Below are 18469 nucleotides of genomic sequence, written 5' to 3'. Positions count from 1 at the left end.
ATGTTGGGGGAATCCAGAACCAGGGGTCACAGTTTATGAAGACGGGTTAGACCATTTAGGACTGAGACTAACGAGGGGCCACAGTTTAAGAATAAGGGGTAAGCCATTTAGAACGGAGACGAGGAAACACTTTTTCTCACAGAAAGTTGTGAGTGTGTGGAATTCTCTGCCTCAGAGGGCGGTGGAGGCAGGTTCTCTGGTTGCTTTCAAGAGAGAGCTGGATAGGGCTCTTAAAGATAGCGGAGTCGGGATATGGGGAAAAGGCAGGAACGGGGTACTGATTGGGGATGATCAGCCATGATCACATTGAATGGCGGTGCTGGCTCGAAGGGCCGAATGGCCTACTCCTGCACCTATTGTCTATTGAGATGAGGAAAAACTTTTTCACCCAGAGTGTTGTGAATCTGTGGAATTCTCTGCCACGGAAGGGAGTGAAGGAAAATTCACTGGATGTTTTAAAGGGAGTGTTAAATTTAGCTCTTGGGGCGAAAGGAATTTAGGGATATAGGGACAAAGCAGGGTACTGATTTTGGATGATCAGCCATGATCATATTGAATGGCGGTGCTGGCTCGAAGGGTCGAATGGCCTACTCCCACCTATTTTCCATGTATGGAAAAATGGCTGTATGAAACGAGCTGCCAGAGGAGGAAGTTGAGACGGGGACCGTTGCAAAATGTAAGATACAATTAGACAGGTACATGGATAGGACAGGCTTGGTGGGATATGGGCCAGTAGGCAGGTAGAACTACTATAGATAGGACATGTTGGTCGGTGTGGGCAAGCTGTGCCGAAGGGCTGTTTCCACTCTGTATGACTCTTTGTATCAGTTGCCCCAGTATCTCAATGAGAAAAGAGAACACAAAACAGTACAGTTTCTGCCCACAATATCCTTGCGGACATGATGCCAAGACCAGCTCTTAGCTGCCTGCACGAGATTCCTATCCCTCCATTCCCTACATATCCATCTGCCTAACATAAAGTCTCTTAAATGCCACTATCGTATCTACCTCCAGCACCATCCCTTGGCAGCGTATTCCACGCGCCCACCACCCTCTGTGTAAAAACAATAACTTGCCCTGCACATCTCCTTTAAATTTTGCCCCCTCTCACCTTAAACTAGTGTCCTTTATTTTCCACCTTGGGATAAAGGTATGTGTGATGAAGATGTGTGCTCCCAAGTGGAACAAAATTGCAGAAATACAGCTTTTTTTTAAAAGAAAGATTTCATTGTTGTGTGTTTCGCCCATATACTGGACAATAAAGTCTGTCATGACTTGGTCCCCTAATTTGAGGAAGGACATTCTTGCTATTGAGGAAGTGCAGCGTAGGTTTACAAGGTTAATTCCCGGGATGGTGGGACTGTCATATGCTGAGAGAATGGAGCAGCTGGGCTTGTACACTCTGGAGTTTTGAAGGATGAGAGGTAATCTCATTGAAACATATAAGATTGTTAAGGGCTTGGACACGCTAGAGGCAGAAAACATGTTCCCGATGTTGGGGGAGTCCAGAACCAGGGATCACCTATTGTCTATTGACTTTCAAAAGACATTTAGACAAATAGAGGAATAGAAAGGGTTTAGATTGCTATGGGACGTTGATCCAAAGGCCTTGTTTCTACGCTACACAGCTCTGATTCTATTACTCGAGTTATTTCTAATCATGGTTTCAACTACCATGGATAACTTTCCAAGTATTTATTTGTCTGTATTCCTTATGAGCATGGGGATTTTGACTGGGTGCACTGTGTGTCTTTCATGTTCTAACGTCTCGCCGGTTGACTAGCCACTGTAAACTGTTCCTGGTTTAGGGAACTGGTTTATAGAACCTATGTCGGGGGTGTGGAAGAGAACTAATAGAGTGGGTGACTGAGAAAATAATTGGGTGAAACCGTTTGTTGCAAGGCTCAGCATAGCTTCTGAGCCTGTTTGAAGAAGATCCGAAACATCGCCCATTCCTTCTCTCCAGAGATGCTGTCTGTCCCGCTGAGTTACTCCAGCATTTTGTCTCTACAGCATAGTTTCTGTGATGGCAATTTCAAACTTTTCCAAGCTTCAGCTATTCATTGCCGTTACTGCACAGGCAAGGAGGAGTAGAACTTACGCACACGATAACAAAAACAAATCCTCCAGTAGTTCTTTCCAGTTTAATTGATTCTTTATTGAAGTAGTTGCACAGACTAAGATGTGAACATACTTTAGATCCTCTTCATCCATATTCCGTTCTTACTATCTGATCTGATAAAAACTGTATCCCTTCTCCCGTGCCCACTCCAGTCTGATCTAACCACTCCCTGTGGTTTCGCTATATGTAAAGTTCATCTACACATCAAAAGCCCACCCCCAAGCATTCAAAATAATTCTGCAAGAAATATCTAGACAAAATAATAAAATATGCTAACGGTAACTAGCCTAAGCGTGAATGGCTCCGACAGCTTCAATGGGCTGATTAGCCTCCTAAAACTTAGGAGAACAGAGGACATAGGTTTAAGGTGGGGGGAGGGCGGGAAGATTTAAAAGGAACCTGAGGGGTAACCTTTTCACACAAAGGGTGGTGGGTGTATGGAACGAGCTGCTGGAGGAGGTGGTCGAGGCAGGAACTATCGCAACGTTTAAGAAACATTTAGACAGGTACATGGAGAGGAATATGGGCCAAACGCATGCAGGTGGGGACTAGGGTAGATGGGACATGTTGGTAGGTGTGGGCAGGTTGGGCCGAAGGATCTGTGTCCACGCTGTAAGACTGTGACTATGTAATAGGAAACATTTTGGAGAGCTACATAGTAAATCTACAGTCAATGGCATATGTCCCAATGCCAACATGGGCCTCTGGGTTCATGGAACTTGGTTCAGAACTGACTCGATCCCTTCTGGCATAGACAACACTTCAAGACAACTTTGTGTGACAGAATCCAATTGCTTGATAAGAACATAACATGGCAATGGGTTTAGCTGATTCTGAAAGGTGTCAAACACTTAATATTGCTGATGTTAAGACCCACCCATGAGGGAAACAAGGAAAATTAACATTCTCAAACACTTAAAGGCACTTAAACAATTTAAATTCAAAAACCTATGTACTAATTTTACATGAATGATGCCTGGATTCTGGGTTAGTTGCTCCAGGGAGAGGTTGGACAGACTTGGATTATGTCAAAGGTTATGGGGAGATGACAGAAGGATATAAATTTATAAGCGGCATAAATAAGGTAGACAGTCAGAATCTTTTTCCCAGCTTTAAGAGAGGGGTAAAGTTTGAAGAATATCTGGGGACAAGTTTTTTAAATTTATCTAGAACGCACTGCTGCGAATGGTTGTTGAAGCAGATACAGTACAGCACAAGAACAGGCCCTTTGGCCCACAATGTTTGTGCCGAACAGGATGCCGAATGAAATATAGTGGCATTTAAAAAATCTTTTGAATAGGTGTGTGGATATGGAGGGATATGGGATATGTGCAGGTAGACAAGTAATGGTCTTGACAACATGTTCGGCACAAACATTATGGGCCAAAGGGCCTGTTCTTGTGCTGTACTGTTCTAATTCTGAGTCTCTCACAGTTACTCTCATTGAAAGCTATGGTGAAATCCCTGTACATGGTCCTATCTGATGCAGAAATTTCCTCACTCTGTGCCAAGAATTTTTCCACTGTGAGCAGTGGGAAATTGTTGTAATTTTGGAAAACCACCAGAGATTCGGCACACAAACTTGTTCAGAGCAATACTGGCAAACTAGACTAACTATTTGGGTGGAACTTTTATTTACTCTGTTACATGGGAAATGAGTGCATGAATGTCAGCAAATGCTGGCACTTTCTAGGCCTATCCAGGCAGGTTACGTTGGTGATAGGACAAATCTGATTTTGCTTGTTTTGTTTAGTTTAGAGATACAGTGCGGAAACTAGCTCTTCAGCCCAGCGAGTACGTGTCGACCAGTGATCTCCGCCTTACACCATCGCTATCCGACACACTAGGGACAAATTTCCATTTTTACCGACGTCAATTAACCTACAAATGTGTACGTCTTTGGAATGTGGGAGGAGCACCCGGAAAAAACTCACGGGGAGAACGTACAAACTCCATACAGGCAGCACTGGTAGTCAGGATCGAACCAGGGTCTCTGGCGCTGTAAGGCAGCAACTAAACTGCTGCGCCACCATGCTGCCCCTGTTGGCATGTTTTCCAGGAAAAGCTCATATTTAGGACCACAAGCTTGCTTTCAACCCTCACTTCATGAAGACATTGAAGACAATGTTTGCATTGTATCATTTCGTTCACTACGAAACTTAGTTGAATTTTGTGCATTGCTCTTTGTTCCATATCAGAAAATCTTTCTTTCAAAATGAGTTCTGAAAAGCTCTTGACCTCACTTATAACAAAAAAAAAATGCATCCGTAAAAAGAACACATTTTTAAGGTAATTGACAAAATGACAATTAAGAGATGAGGAAAGTTGTTAAATGTAGTAAATTATTTGAAGAAAAAAAATTCGGACAGCAGAAGAACTTTATTAACATTTGTTCACAAATTTGTTCACATTCTGAGATCTGCATATGAAAGGAGATTGAATGTATTCAAGAGAGAGTTTGATATAGCTCTTAGGGCTGACGGAATTATCTGCCACAGAAGGCAGTGGAGGCCAATTCACTGGATGTTTTCAAGAGAGAGTTAAATATAGCTCTTTGGGCTAATGGAATCAAGGGATATGGGGAGAAAGCAGGAACGGGGTACTGATTTTGGATGATCAGCCATAATCATATTGAATGCCGATGCTGGCTCGAAGGGCTGAATGGCCTACTCCTGCACCTATTTTCTATGTTTCTATGAATGCAATGCTCCAAGCATATATATATATTTTTTTAAATTATTATTTTTTATTTTAAATAAATCATCACAAAAATGAAAAAAAGACTTGTTAATAAGAAACACTCAAATAATACACAAAAGAAAAATACAAAAATATACAGAAACATAAAATAAATAGAAATAATTAAAAATTAAAAAAATTATAATTAAAAAAATATATATATATAATGCAACCATACCATCAGTCACACACCCCATCCTGGCTAATTAAGAGTGAAGAGTGCACCTACACATAACAAAATTTAACAAACCAGCCCTGGCAGAACCTGCAAGTCTGGAAAGTATGATTAAAAAAAGGTTGCCATTTGTGAAAAGAATTATCAATACATCAATGTATATCTAATTTTCTCACGTTTAAGAAAAAACACTACGTCTTTGAGCCACTGTGACACAGAGGGTGGGTTAGGAAATTTCCACTGTAGGAGTAGACGACGTCTGGCTATTAAAGATGTAAAATTAATAATTTATTTTTGCACAGAGTTTAATCGACCTGACTCATCCGGGGCCCCAAAAATGGCAATCAATGGACAGGGCTGTAGAGGTATTCCCATTATATTAAAGTAGCCGGAACAAAAATTATGTAATCGTGGACAAAGGAAAAACATATGGCTCAGATGACAGTGTGGGCCCGAACATCTATCACATTTATCCTCCACCTCTGGATAAATCCCAGACAGTCTTGATTTAGAAAAATGGACCCTATGTATAACCTTAAACTGAATGAGTGCAAGACGAGCGTAAGACGTAATAGTACATAGCCCACCCGCAACGTTATCCCACCACTCCTCAGTAAGTTGAAGTCCCAGCTCATCTTCCCAAGCATAGAAACATAGAAAATAGGTGCAGGAGGAGGCCATTCGGCCCTTCGTACCAGCACGGTCATTCATTCTGATCATGGCTAATCGCCCCCTATCAATAACCCGTGCCTGCCTTCTCCCCATATCCCTTGACTCCACTAGCCCCGAGAGCTCTATCTAACTATCTCTTAAATCCATCCAGTGATTTGGCCTCAATTCATAATTTGAAGTCCATAAATTCATAACTCTCTGTGTGAAAACGGTTTTTCTCACCTCAGTCTTAAATGACCTCCCCTTTATTCTAAGACTGTGGCCCCTGGTTCTGGACTCGCCCAACATTGGGAACATTTTCTTGCATCTAGCTTGTCCAGTCCTTTTATAATTTTACATGTTTCTATAAGTTCACCCCCTCATCCTTCTAAACTCCAGTGAATACAAGCCTAGTCTTTTCAATCTTAGAGCTGGACTGATTGCAGGCAAAGATATTAGTTCAATTAGGATGAGGTAGTGGTGCATCTGCAGAACTGCAGCCTCACAGCACTAGAGACCTGGCTTCGATCCTGACTACGTTTGATGTCTGTGCTGAGATTATACGTTCTCTCTGTGACCACGTACGTTTTCTGTGGATGCGCCGGTTTCTTCGCAGATTCCAAAGATGTGTAGGTTTGTAGCTTAATTGGCTTCTGTAAAATTGTCATTGGTGTGAAAGGAGTGGATGCGAAAGTGGGATAGCATGGAACTAGTGAACAGGTGAACAATAGTCGGTGTGAACTCAGTGAGTTGTAGGGCCTGTTTCCACACTGTATCTCTAAACTCTTAATTGCCATAAGGTCATAAGTGATAGCATAATTAGGCCATTCGGCTCATCAGGTCTACTCCGCCCTTCAATCATGGCTGATCTATCTCTCCTTCCTAACCCCTTTCTCCTGCTTTCTCCCCGCAAACCCTCACACCCGTACTAATCACAAATCTATCTCTGCCTTCAAAATATTCATTGACTTGGCCTCCGCAGCCTTCTGTGGCAATGAATTCCACAGATTCACCACCCTCCGACTAAAGAATTGTTTTCTGATATTTGTAAATTGTTTGTTAACACAGTAAAACTTTATATATTTTTGATGAAAGATCTATCTTTTGGCAGCAATATTACATCTTGCTGATTATCACAGACGGAGTGATAACAGATTTAGATGAAACGAGACAGGCCATTATTAATGCTGCCAAGTTGCCAATGTCCATCATCATTATTGGTGTTGGTGGAGCAGATTTCAGTGCTATGGAGTTTCTGGACGGTGATGATGGAGTTCTGAAATCACCCGCTGGAGAACCAGCCATCCGAGACATTGTCCAATTTGTACCATTTCGGAAGTTTCAAAATGTAAGTATGTGATACCGACTGGTAATAATTTGAGCTTACTTAGCATGCTTAATGTAACAAAATACATTAAAACAAAATTTGAAAATTAATTACGTTTGTTTAGGTAGTTAAATGCAGTTGGCAATTTATATCGTAATTTATATACATGCATGTGTATACAATGGGTAAATATTTTATGTTCTAATGTTAAGTAATATTAGAAAAACTGAAATTCTGCCATGGATTTTGTCCATTTTGTTTATGTTGATACATACAAAAGATTGAGTCGTGAGTTGATTATGTTAAGTAATAACCAGGATTTGGGCTTGTCATGTTGCTGTGCTTTATTACATCTTTTTGTTGAATTTTTGTAGAAAAATATATATTAAGTCTGAAGATGGGTCACAATCTGAAATGTCACTAATCCATGGTAGACAAAAATGCTGTAGAAACTTAGCAGGTGAGGCAACATCTATGGAGCGATGGAATAGGTGACGTTTCGGGTCGAGACCCTTCTTCAGACTGATGGGGAGGTGGGTGGGGGCAGGAAGAAGAAAGGAAGAGGCGGAGACAGTAGTCTGTGGGAGAGCTGGGGAGGGGAAGGAGGGAGAAAGCAAGGACTACCTGAAATTGGAGAAGTCAATGTTCATACCGCTGGGGTGTCAAAACTGTCACTAATCCATGTTCTCCAGAAATGCTGCCTGACTCGCTAAGTTACTCCGGCAATCTCATTTTTTGTAAACCACTACCATTTGCAGTTCTTTGTGTCGCCATTTGTTAAATAATTTACTTTTGATATTTGAAAATAGTATTTTGCCCTAAAAGAACTGCTGTTACAGAGATAAAAAGGCGTTTCCTCCAAATTAAAGCAAGTTGGAAGTCACAAGGTCCCAATTCGAAACATCACATATCTATATTCTCCAGAGATACTGCCTGACCCGCTGAGTTACTCCAACATATTTTGTTTATCTTCAGAAACTCACAATACTGACAAGACGCACGAGCCTGCAAAATTTGTATGTAAATGAATGTTGATAAATCTTTAATATTGAAGCAAGTTTTATTTTGGGAACTAGAACTTAATTGATCAGATCCACAGCTTTTCTGGAACTGAGGCAAACCTTAGAGTGAGGTTTTTGATTTCCAATGTACCTGGACCAATCGCCAATCGCTTGTTGACTCATAGCACCAGAGTTCCGTGCTCGATCCTGAACGCAGTGCTGTCCGTGTGGAGTTTGCACGTTCTCCCTCTGATCGTGGGTTTCCTCCGGGTACACCATTTTCATCCCACATACCAAAGACATGTGGCGTCATAGGTTAATTGGCTTCTGTGAATTGCCCCATGTGTGTAGAGAGTGGATGGAAAGTGGGATAACAGAACCAGCGTGAACGTTACTCGGCATGGACTAGGTGGACCAAGGCACCTGTTTCTATGCTGTATCTTTCAATCAAAGGAGCCCTGCCAGTGTTCAGAGCAGAAGTTTACTTGTGGAATCCTTGACGTTTTTTTGAGCGTTGGAATTGCATTGCTTTTTTAAAATTTTAACATTTGAATACTCACACACACCTTGGTAAACAAAGTGAGCACCACTAGCTATTTCCAACTATCAATCGAATATGAAAATTGTAGGTAGGATTTGAATGGAGTCATGGGCACATCGGAAAGTAAATAAGCACCGTGCTGCCGGATTTTAACATTGCAGTTTACTTGGTAGAGCTATTTTTAAACAATGCAATGCAAAACAATTTGTCACAGTGGTTGTGTGCAACATTACAAATATTTAAGAAAGGAAAAGCTGCTTCCAGCAGCAGCAGGAGGGGTGGTAAATACAGGCCATAGATTAAGGTAAATGGCAAAAGGAACAATGAAATTCAGCAGAATATGGTGTGAATACTTGGCAGGTCAGGCAGCATCTGTTAGAGATGAAGGGGATGGTGCAAGTCCCACATTATTTTGTCTATTGCTGATGTTCTCAGTCTCCAACTGCTCCTATTCAAGCCCCCAAAACTGAACATGCTGGAGGGACTCAGCGGATCAGGCAGCATCTGTGGAGGGAATGGACAGATGCCATTTCTGGTCTGCTCGGAACCCTCTCACCCTGGCCACAAACTATTTGAATCACTTTCCTCTGGAAGGCGACCCCGGATTGTCAAAGCTGCCACAGCCAGACATAAAAACAGTTTTTAAGAAGGAACTGCAGATGCTGGAAAATCGAAGATACACAAAAAAGCTGGAGAAACTCAGCGGGTGCAGCAGCATCTATGGAGCAAAGGAAATAGGCAACGTTTCGGCCCAAAACCCTTCTTCAGACTGATGGGGGTTGGGGGGGGGGCGGGGAGAAGAAAGGAAAAAGGAGGAGGAGCCCGAAGGCTGGGGGATGGGAGGAGACAAGCAGGAGGGCTGAGGAAGGGGAGTTAAAAACAGTTTTTATTCACGAGTAGTTGCTCTACTCAACAGCCAAAAATCTGTAGCCTCCCTTTGATCTGGTATTTTGTTGGTTCACATGCTTGATCAATGGTGTTTTATCATTAATGTTTTATTGTTATTAATGTTTAGTGTTTTCTGAGTCATTCGGAACTGTCACTGTATGTCATGTTGTTATTTGTGGGCGGAGCACCAAGGCAGATTCCTTGTATGTGAATACTTGGCCAATAAACTTACTTACTTACCCATAAGGAGCTTGACTGACTGAAAGTGCTGTAGTTGTGTCAGTTGTGGTTTATTGTTCCCCGAAGTGGTTTTGTAAGTGATAACACTCTTCTCTCATTTAACAGGCACCCAAAGAAGTTCTTGCACAGAGTGTACTGGCTGAATTACCTCAACAAGTGGTGTGCTACTTCAACTCGCGCAAACTCCAACCTCCCAATGAACCACCTTCTTAATTATCTGAAAGTCCGGTCTGACAATATATGACCTGGAAGTAAATTCAACGTAGTACGTAAATCTTCAGTTCTACCAGTATGTCTCCCTAAACCTTAAATGCATGATATATATATATAGGTGACATTAAATTCATTCTCACTAACATTTTGAGTAACTCCGAAGACAATATAATTGGCCAAATTAACTGATTGTGTCAAATATTTATTCAGTAATTTAAATTCAACTAATTCAACAAATTAATCATTCGAGACTGGAGTAACTTTCATCTCATTTTCTCTTTACATTTTCTGTTACATATTCCACATGTTGTCTACATTTTTTTTAATGTTAATCTTTTTTTAAATGTACAGTTTTTTATATTGGGGCCAAATAACTTAATATAAGATAGATGCTTTTGAATGCTTGGGGTTTTCATATTCTAGCACCTTAAATATTCATTTTTAAAATAATAGCTGAATATATTTCCTTAAAAAAAGTTAATGCTGAATAATCACATGTAATCACTCAAAAACAATAACATTCTTCCTGTTGTTTGAAGAGTATAGTATGTCAGTCATTGGGACCCTGGCAGTTTGTTGATAGCTGGTAACTTAAACATTAACCAGAATTAAAACGAGATGGAAGGAATATTCTTAAATCGGTCAGTAAGTTTCCATGTGTAGGAAGGAACTGCAGATGCTGGTTTAAACCAAAGATAGACACAAAATGCTGGAGTAACTCAGCCGGACAGGCAGCATCTCTGGAGAGAAGGAATGGGTGATGTTTCGGGTTGAGATCCTACTTCAGACTCAAGAACGGTCTTGACTTGAAAAGTCACCCATTCCTTCTCTCCAGAGATGCTGCCTGTCCTACTGAGTTACCCCAGCATTTCGTGTCTATCTTTGGTTTTCATTTTACTTTGAATGAATGAGTACCTCAATTAAATGTATCAACTTTTATCCGTTCTTGCTGGTTTGAAGATCAAAATATTTATGAAGGCAACCAAGCATATGGTGAAAGCATGTTCTTACTTTAAAATGTACCCAGCTATCAAGTGGTGTGGGGGGATTACAACATACAGAAGATAAGCCATTCAAAGTAGTCCTATCAAAAGCATATTCTAAATATATTAATTAAAAGTGCCAAAAAGTTCCAATTGTAGTTCAATCTGATGTTGTTTGTCAATGCAGAAAGTGCAATTTATTAAAAAAAAATAGTTACTTTATATATGTCATTCACTAAGTATTTACTGACCTTTTTTTGTCTGATGTTGTCCAGAGTATATTAGACACGAATGCATTTGTTATTTTTATATAGTTACAGCATTTTTGTCTTGATATTTTAAAATGTTATACCATTCGTAATTCATTGGAAACTTTTAGTTTCAAGTTTCAAGGTCAGTTTATTGTCACATGTACCAATTAAGGTACAGTGAAATTTGAGTTACCATCCAGCCTGAAATTACACCATTTTACAAACCAGTCGTTCTAACTTTCGAGTTGTAAACTGAACCAACTATTTGTGCTACCGAATGTACAATTACAAACCAAAAATGATTGGGTTGAAATTAAATCAGTATTTCAATAAGCACTGCTCTTGTTATCTGACATTTGTGTTTTTATTTCTTCACACTAAGTTGTGATATTGAAAGAATTGATTAATTACCTAAAATTATCGTGCAACTATTCTTAATCTAAACCTAATGGCTAGAAGTAACATTCTGAGTGGTGGAGGTGGGGGGGGGGGAAATAAAGCAATAAAATGTACTATTGTGACACTATCTGAAACCAGTAACCAAAATAACCCAGAAAACATTAACGAGAAATAAAGTTGCCAACCAGTTCATTTTAGGAGTTTATTAAAACAAATAGGAAAATGCTGGAATCACTTGGTTATGAGGCAGCTTATATGGAAACATGTGAGTTTTAAATGCTGCCCACCCTTGCAAGAGTTTCCAGCTATTTCTAAATTATTTCCCAACACATGTGTTTTTTTATTTTTACTTTAAAGAAAACTTGACATTTTGTAAATTTCTGCCAATGGTTGTTTAAAAGACGATAGCATAACCTGAAAGCTATCACGTATTTTAAATGGTTTCCATATATGTGTGTTTTTATTCCATTATGTTGAGGTTTATTATTGTCACGTGTACTGAGGTACAGTGAAAAGGTTTTTTGGCCTGCTATCCCATCAGATCAGGTAATACAGAGGCAGCAACAACCAAAGCCCAATATGCCATCTGGAATTATCTGTCCTGAATGCCGAAGAACTTTCAAAGCCAGGATTGGACTCATAAGCCACCCGAGAGTCCATAAAAACAACAGAACGTAGACCATCATCCTCAACAGCGAGGGATAGCCACCACGACAATCAAGTCAAACTCAACAAGTTTCCTCTTGCAGTTAAAGAATTGTCAAACATTTACCTCTTTATATAGTACTTAATCCTGCTGTGAAATAATCAAAAGCAGTCATAGAGTGATACAGCGTGGAAACAGGCCCTTCGGCACAGCTTGCCCACAGCGGCCAACATGTCTCAGCTACACTAGTCCCACCTGCCTGCATGTGGCCAATGTCCCTTCAAACCTGTCCTATCCATGTACCTGTCTAACTTTCTTGAACGCTGGCATAGTCCCTGCCTCAATCTACCTCCTCTGGCAGATCGTTGCATACACCCACTCTTTGTGTGGAAAAAGTTACCCCTTTTGTATTTCTATTGATTCTTTTCCCCTTCACCATAAACCTGTGTCCTGTGTTCCTCGATTCCCCCTACTCTGGGCAAGAGGCTCTTTAATTTAGTTTAGAGATGCAGCACAGAAACAGGCCCTTCGGCCCACCGTGTCCGCGCTGACCAGCGATCCCTGCACATTAGCACTACCCTACACACACACACACACACACACACACACACACACACACACACACACACACACACACACACACACACACACACACACACGGGACAATTTACACATACATCAAGCCAATTAACCTACATACCTGTACGTCTTTGGAGTGTGGGAGGAAACCGAAGATCTCGGAGAAAACCCACGCAGTCACAAGGAGAACGTACAAATTCCGTACAGACAGCACCCATAGTCGGGATCAAGCGCTGAAAGGCAGCAACTCTGGTAGTGCCACCGTGCCGTCATCTACCCGATTTATTCCTCTCATGATTTTTAAACACCTCCATAAGATCATCCCACATCCTCCTGCTCTACAAGGAATAGAGTCCCAGCCTACTCAACCTCGCCTGATAGCTAAGACCCTTGAGTCCTGGGAACATCCTCGTGGTGTACTTGCATAATGAATTGCTTCAAAGTGGCAGTATATTTAAAAAAAAACATACCCATGGTATTATATCATTTCACATGGTGAGAAAATGTTGTGGAACATATTGGAAGAACTCTGGCCCACTTCAGGTAGTTGGTTCATATCATCTACATCTTTGTGAAGGAACGCATTAATATAATTATACTGATTATTGCAGGATGAGAGTTGATTGTATAATGTTAATCAGAGGCCAATGTATAACTTGATAACTCGCCTTTCATACATTACATCATTTGCCTTCATTAGCAAAAATCAACCAAAGTTTAATCCCTTTTGCTTAAAATAATGTGGAATGTTCATTTCTATGCATTTTTTGTAAACTGGACAATTTTATATAAAATCAAGTGCAGACCCATTGAGTCTGCTCCCCCAACTCACCCGTCCCCTACCCGTGGCCCCCACGGGAGGAGTGGTCCTCCAACTCAACCCGTTGCCGAAGGTAAGATTAGAGCACTCCTCAGCAAAGATCATAGCTCGTGAGCCTCAACCAGAGGCAGCAACAACCAAAGCCCGATCTGGGGGGAGAAAAATCTACCGGAATACGTAAATATTTTACCGTTAGCGCGTTGTTTTTTCGAGAAGATGTGATCACACACACACACACACACATTTTTACTAGTTACTAGACCAAGTGGGTCCATTGTGTGTGACGGCACAATAAACACCCACGCACACTAACCAACCCCCTTGATATTATATTAATATTATTAATTCACTCCTTATACCCCATCCCCTGCCCTATCCACTCATGTATAGCCCCCAACTCGCAGGCGTGGCGTGAGAGGGAGGGGGATAGAGGGAATGAGGGCAGAGGCAGGAGGTGAGGGGGCGAGCGGGTGAGCGAGCAAGCATCGACCAAGGGACCACGAGTTGGGCTGCCGCAGTCTTCAGCTATGATCTTTGGTCTTCAGTCGACAGCCCGATTTCATCTCTGGAAATAAAGCATGACATTTTCAGATAAGGCGATTTTGGACTCCAGGGGAAAAATCGCTACCGGAATATGTAAAAAAATTTCCTTTACTGTGTCGTTTTTTCACGAAGATGTGATAACACACACACAAATAAATACACATCCAAGATCAGAGTTTTATAAGAATAGAGATATGGATGTGAGGAAAATATCAAGAATATGGCACTGGTCAGGCCGCATTTGGAATATTGTGAGCAATTTTGGGCACCATATCTGAGGAAGGGTGTGCTGGCTCTGGAGAGGGTCCAGAGGAGATTTTATAAGAATAATCCCAGGAATGAGCGGCTTAACATATGAAGAGCATTTGATGGCACTGGGCCTGTACTCGCTGAAGTTTAGTAGAATGAGGGGAGACCTAATTGAAACGTGAGGAATAGTGAAAGGCTTAGATAGTGTGGATGTGGAGAGGATGTTTCCACTAGTGAGAGAGTCAAGGACGAGGGGGTCATAGCCTCATAATTAAAGGACAATTCTTTAACAAGATGAGGAATTTATTTCAGCAGAGGATGGTGAATCTGGAATTCTTTGCCACAGAAGGCTGTGGAGGCCAAGTCAATGGTTATTTTCAAGGCAGAGATAGATTGATTCTTGATTAGTACAGGTGTCAAAATTTATGGGGAGAAGGTAGGAGAATGGGGTTAGGAGGGAGAGATAGATCAGCTCCATAGATGCTGCTGCACCCGCTGAGTTTCTCCAGCATTTTTGTGTACCTTCGATCTTCCAGCATCTGCAGTTCCTTCTTGAACACTTTGTCTACTCCACTGCGATATCTCCTCAAGGTATGCCTACTTTGAAGAAGTTCACCTCCTCTCTCCGGAGACAGTTTCACAACCTCCTCTCTAACTGCACACCCTCTGTGATCCCCCCCTGCCCTCCAACTGTCCCTCCCGTACCACCCCCTCCCCGGGCACTTTCCGTTGCAACCGCAAGAAATGCAACACCTGTCCCTTCACCTCCCCCCTCGACTCCATTCAAGGACCCAAGCAGTCGTTCCAGGTGCGACAAAGGTTCACCTGTATCTCCTCCAACCTCATCTACTGCATCCGCTGCTCTAGATGTCAGCTGATTTACATCGGGGAGACTATGCGGAGGTTGGGCGATCGTTTCGCCGAACACTTCCGCTCAGTCCGCAATAACCTACCTGAACTCCCGGTGGCTCAGCACTTCAACTCCCCCTCCCATTCCCAATCCGACCTCTCTGTCCTGGGTCTCCTCCATTGCCAGAGTGAGCAACTCCGGAAATTGGAGGAACAGCACCTCATATTCCGCCTGGGTTGCTTGCGTCCGGATGGCATGAACGTTGAATTCTCCCAGTTTTGCAAGCCCTTGCAGTCTCCTCCCCTTCCTTCACCCTCGAGCTGTCTCCTCCCATCCCCCCACCCTTGGGCTCCTCCTACCTTTTTCCTTCCTTCTCCCCCCGACCCCCCATCAGTCTGAAGAAGGGTTTCGGCCCGAAACGTCGCCTATTTCCTTCGCTCCATAGATGCTGCTGCATCCGCTGAGTTTCTCCAGCATTTTTGTGTACGATAGATCAGCTATGATTGAATGGCGGAGTAGGCTTGATGGGCCGAATGGCCTAATTCTGCTCCTGTCACTTACGACCTTATGTGTGATTAAGACAAAAATTTAAATATAACTTGTGCATATTCCTCATTTTACAAACATTCTGTGGCAGTGATTGAAGTCTTCAATTTACAAATGTATTTTTGCTATATTGAATAATACCACTCCGTGATGCTGATGTCAAAACACACACACAAGATGACAGACAGAAAATGCTGGAGTAGCTCAGCGGGACAGACAGCATCTTTGGAGAGAAGGAATGGGTGACATTTCGTGTCAAGACCCTGCTTCAGACACACACAACGCAATTCACCACGCATTTGTAATTTACAACATTTCACTGAATAAAAATCATTTTAAAGAACACATCCCATGTTACAATGAAGGATGGCTTTTTCAGGAATATTCATTTTCTGGCAGTGGTATACAAGGGCACATTTATTTTAATAAAAGCACAAGTGCATAATGCAAAGAAGTAAAGAATCTGCCAATAACCAAATGATATGTAGGGAAAAAAATCAATACTCAATTTACCATTGTTTAATTTAGTTATGTGAATTATACTGCTGTGTCAATAATTCAATTTCACATCATTTAAATTTCACTTTTGATTTAGTACAGTACAAATGATACAGTTGACATTTATATGAGAAATATATATTAGAAAAATAGATTCCATCTATTTAAAAGCGGTTTCATAGAGTCCCAGAGTAATACAGTGTGGAAACAGGCCCTTCGGACCAACCTGCTCACACCGTGCCCAACATGTCTCAGCTATGCTAGTCCCACCTGCCAGCATTTGGTCCATATCCCTCCAAACCTGTCCTATCCATGTACCTGTCTAACTGTTTCTTAAACGTTGGGATAGTCCCATCCTCATCTACCTCCTCTGGCAGCTTGTTCCTTACACCAACCACCCTTTGTGTGAAAAAGTTACCCCTCAGTTTCCTATTAAATCTTTCCCCCTGCACCTTATACCTATGCCCTCTGGTCCTCGATTCACCTATTCCGGGTGAGAGACTGCATCTACTCGATCTATTCCTCTCATGATTTCATACGCCTCTATAAGATCACCCCTCATCCTCCTGCGCTCCAAGGAATAGAGTCCCAGCCTACTCAATCTCTCCCTATAGCTTACACCCTCTAGTCCTGGCAACATCCTCGTCAATCATTTCTGTGCCCTTTCCAGCATGACAACATCTTTCCTATAACTTGGTGCACAGAACTGAACTCAATACGCTAAATGCGGTCTCACCAACGTCTTATACAACTGCAACATGACCTCCCGCCTTCTATATTCAATACTGTGACTGATGAAGGCCAATGTACCATAAGCCTTTTTGACCACCTTATCTACCTGTGACTCGACCTTCAAGGAACCATGTACCTGCTCTCCTAGATCCCTCTGCTCTGCAACACTCCCCAGAGCCCGACCATTCACTGTAGGTCCTGCCCAAAATGCTTTTTTCTGTATTAAATTCCATCAACCATTCCTCAGCCCACCTGCCCAATTGATTAAGATTATGCTGCAAATTTTCACAACCATCTTCACTATGCAAAACCACCCGCTTTTTTTTTATCATCAGCAAACTTGCTAATCTTGCCCTGTATGTTCTCATCCAAATCATTGATGTAGATGATAAGCAGTAATGGGCCCAGCACCAAACCCTGAGGCACGCCACTCATCATAGGCCTCCAGTCCGAGAAGTAACCTTCCACCATCACCCTCTGCTTCCTTCCATGAAGCCAATTTTCTATCCAATCAGCTATCTCTCCTTGGATCCCATGCGATCTAACCTTCAAGAGCCGCCTACAAGCGGAACCTTGTCGAATGCCTTACTGATGTCCATGTGTAACAACGTCTACAGCTCTGCCCTCATCGACCTTTTTGGTCACATCTTCAAAATACTCAATCAGATTTGTGAGACACGGCTGCCCACGTACAAGCCCATGCTGACTATCCCGAATCAGCCCTTGTCCATCGAAATGCCTGTATATCCTATCCCTTAGAATAGCCTCGAGTAATTTTCCAACTACAGATGTTAATTTCATTTGCACAAAGTTTCATTTGTAATTTTACCTAATTCTGATGAAAATTCATTGACTCCACTGCTGTGTACGAGCTTGAATCCTTTGCTGCTTTGCAGACAGGTTGTAGGATTGGAGTAAGAAGGAACTGCAGATGCTGGTTTAAACTAAAGACAGACACAAAATGCTGGAGTAGCTCAGCAGGACAGGGGATAGAGTCTTTGCAGGAAGCAGGGTGGGAAGAAGTGTAGTCTAGATCGTTGTGGGAGTCAGTAAGTTTAGAATAGACGTTAGTCAATGTCTATCTCCTGTGATGGAGACGGTGAGATCAAGAAGGGGGAGGGAGGTGGTCCAAGTGAATTTGAATGCAGGATGAAAATTGGTGCAGGAGGTAGCCCTGATGCAGTCGTCAATGTAGCAGAGATAGAGTTAGGGGGATAAGACCAATGTACACCCTGGAACAGGGATTGTTCAACGTACCTTACAAAGAACATGGATATGTGTAAGAAGGAAGTGCAGAAGCTGGTCTACACTGAAGATAGGAACAAAATGCAGGAGTAACTCTGCATGTCAGGCAGTATCTCTGGAGAGAACAAGTGGGTGACGTTTCGGGTCGAGACCCTTCTTCAGACTGAGAGTAAGGGGAGAGGGGAGGACGGAGAGATAGCAGTGAGAGTGGATCGGAGAACTTCAAAGTTG

The 18469-nt window shown here is 42.1% G+C and overlaps 1 protein-coding gene across 4 annotated transcripts in view; it reads left to right on the top strand.

Annotated features, from left to right (window-relative positions):
- cpne3 (copine 3) overlaps positions 1-10338 on the top strand; it is a 51035-nt gene extending 40697 nt beyond the window's left edge. For all 4 annotated transcript variants that reach the window (XM_033020178.1, XM_033020179.1, XM_033020180.1 and 1 more), the window contains 2 exons: positions 6799-7035; positions 9790-10338. In XM_033020178.1, coding sequence (XP_032876069.1) covers positions 6799-7035; positions 9790-9897 — 345 coding nt within the window. In that variant the 3' untranslated portion in view covers positions 9898-10338. The remainder of the gene's footprint in view (positions 1-6798; positions 7036-9789) is intronic.
- Positions 10339-18469: the final 8131 nt, after the last annotated feature.

The sequence above is a fragment of the Amblyraja radiata genome, chromosome 4, assembly GCF_010909765.2.
Source record: "Amblyraja radiata isolate CabotCenter1 chromosome 4, sAmbRad1.1.pri, whole genome shotgun sequence".
Classification (NCBI taxonomy): Eukaryota; Metazoa; Chordata; class Chondrichthyes; order Rajiformes; family Rajidae; genus Amblyraja; species Amblyraja radiata.
This window is presented reverse-complemented; position numbering and strand designations above follow the sequence as displayed.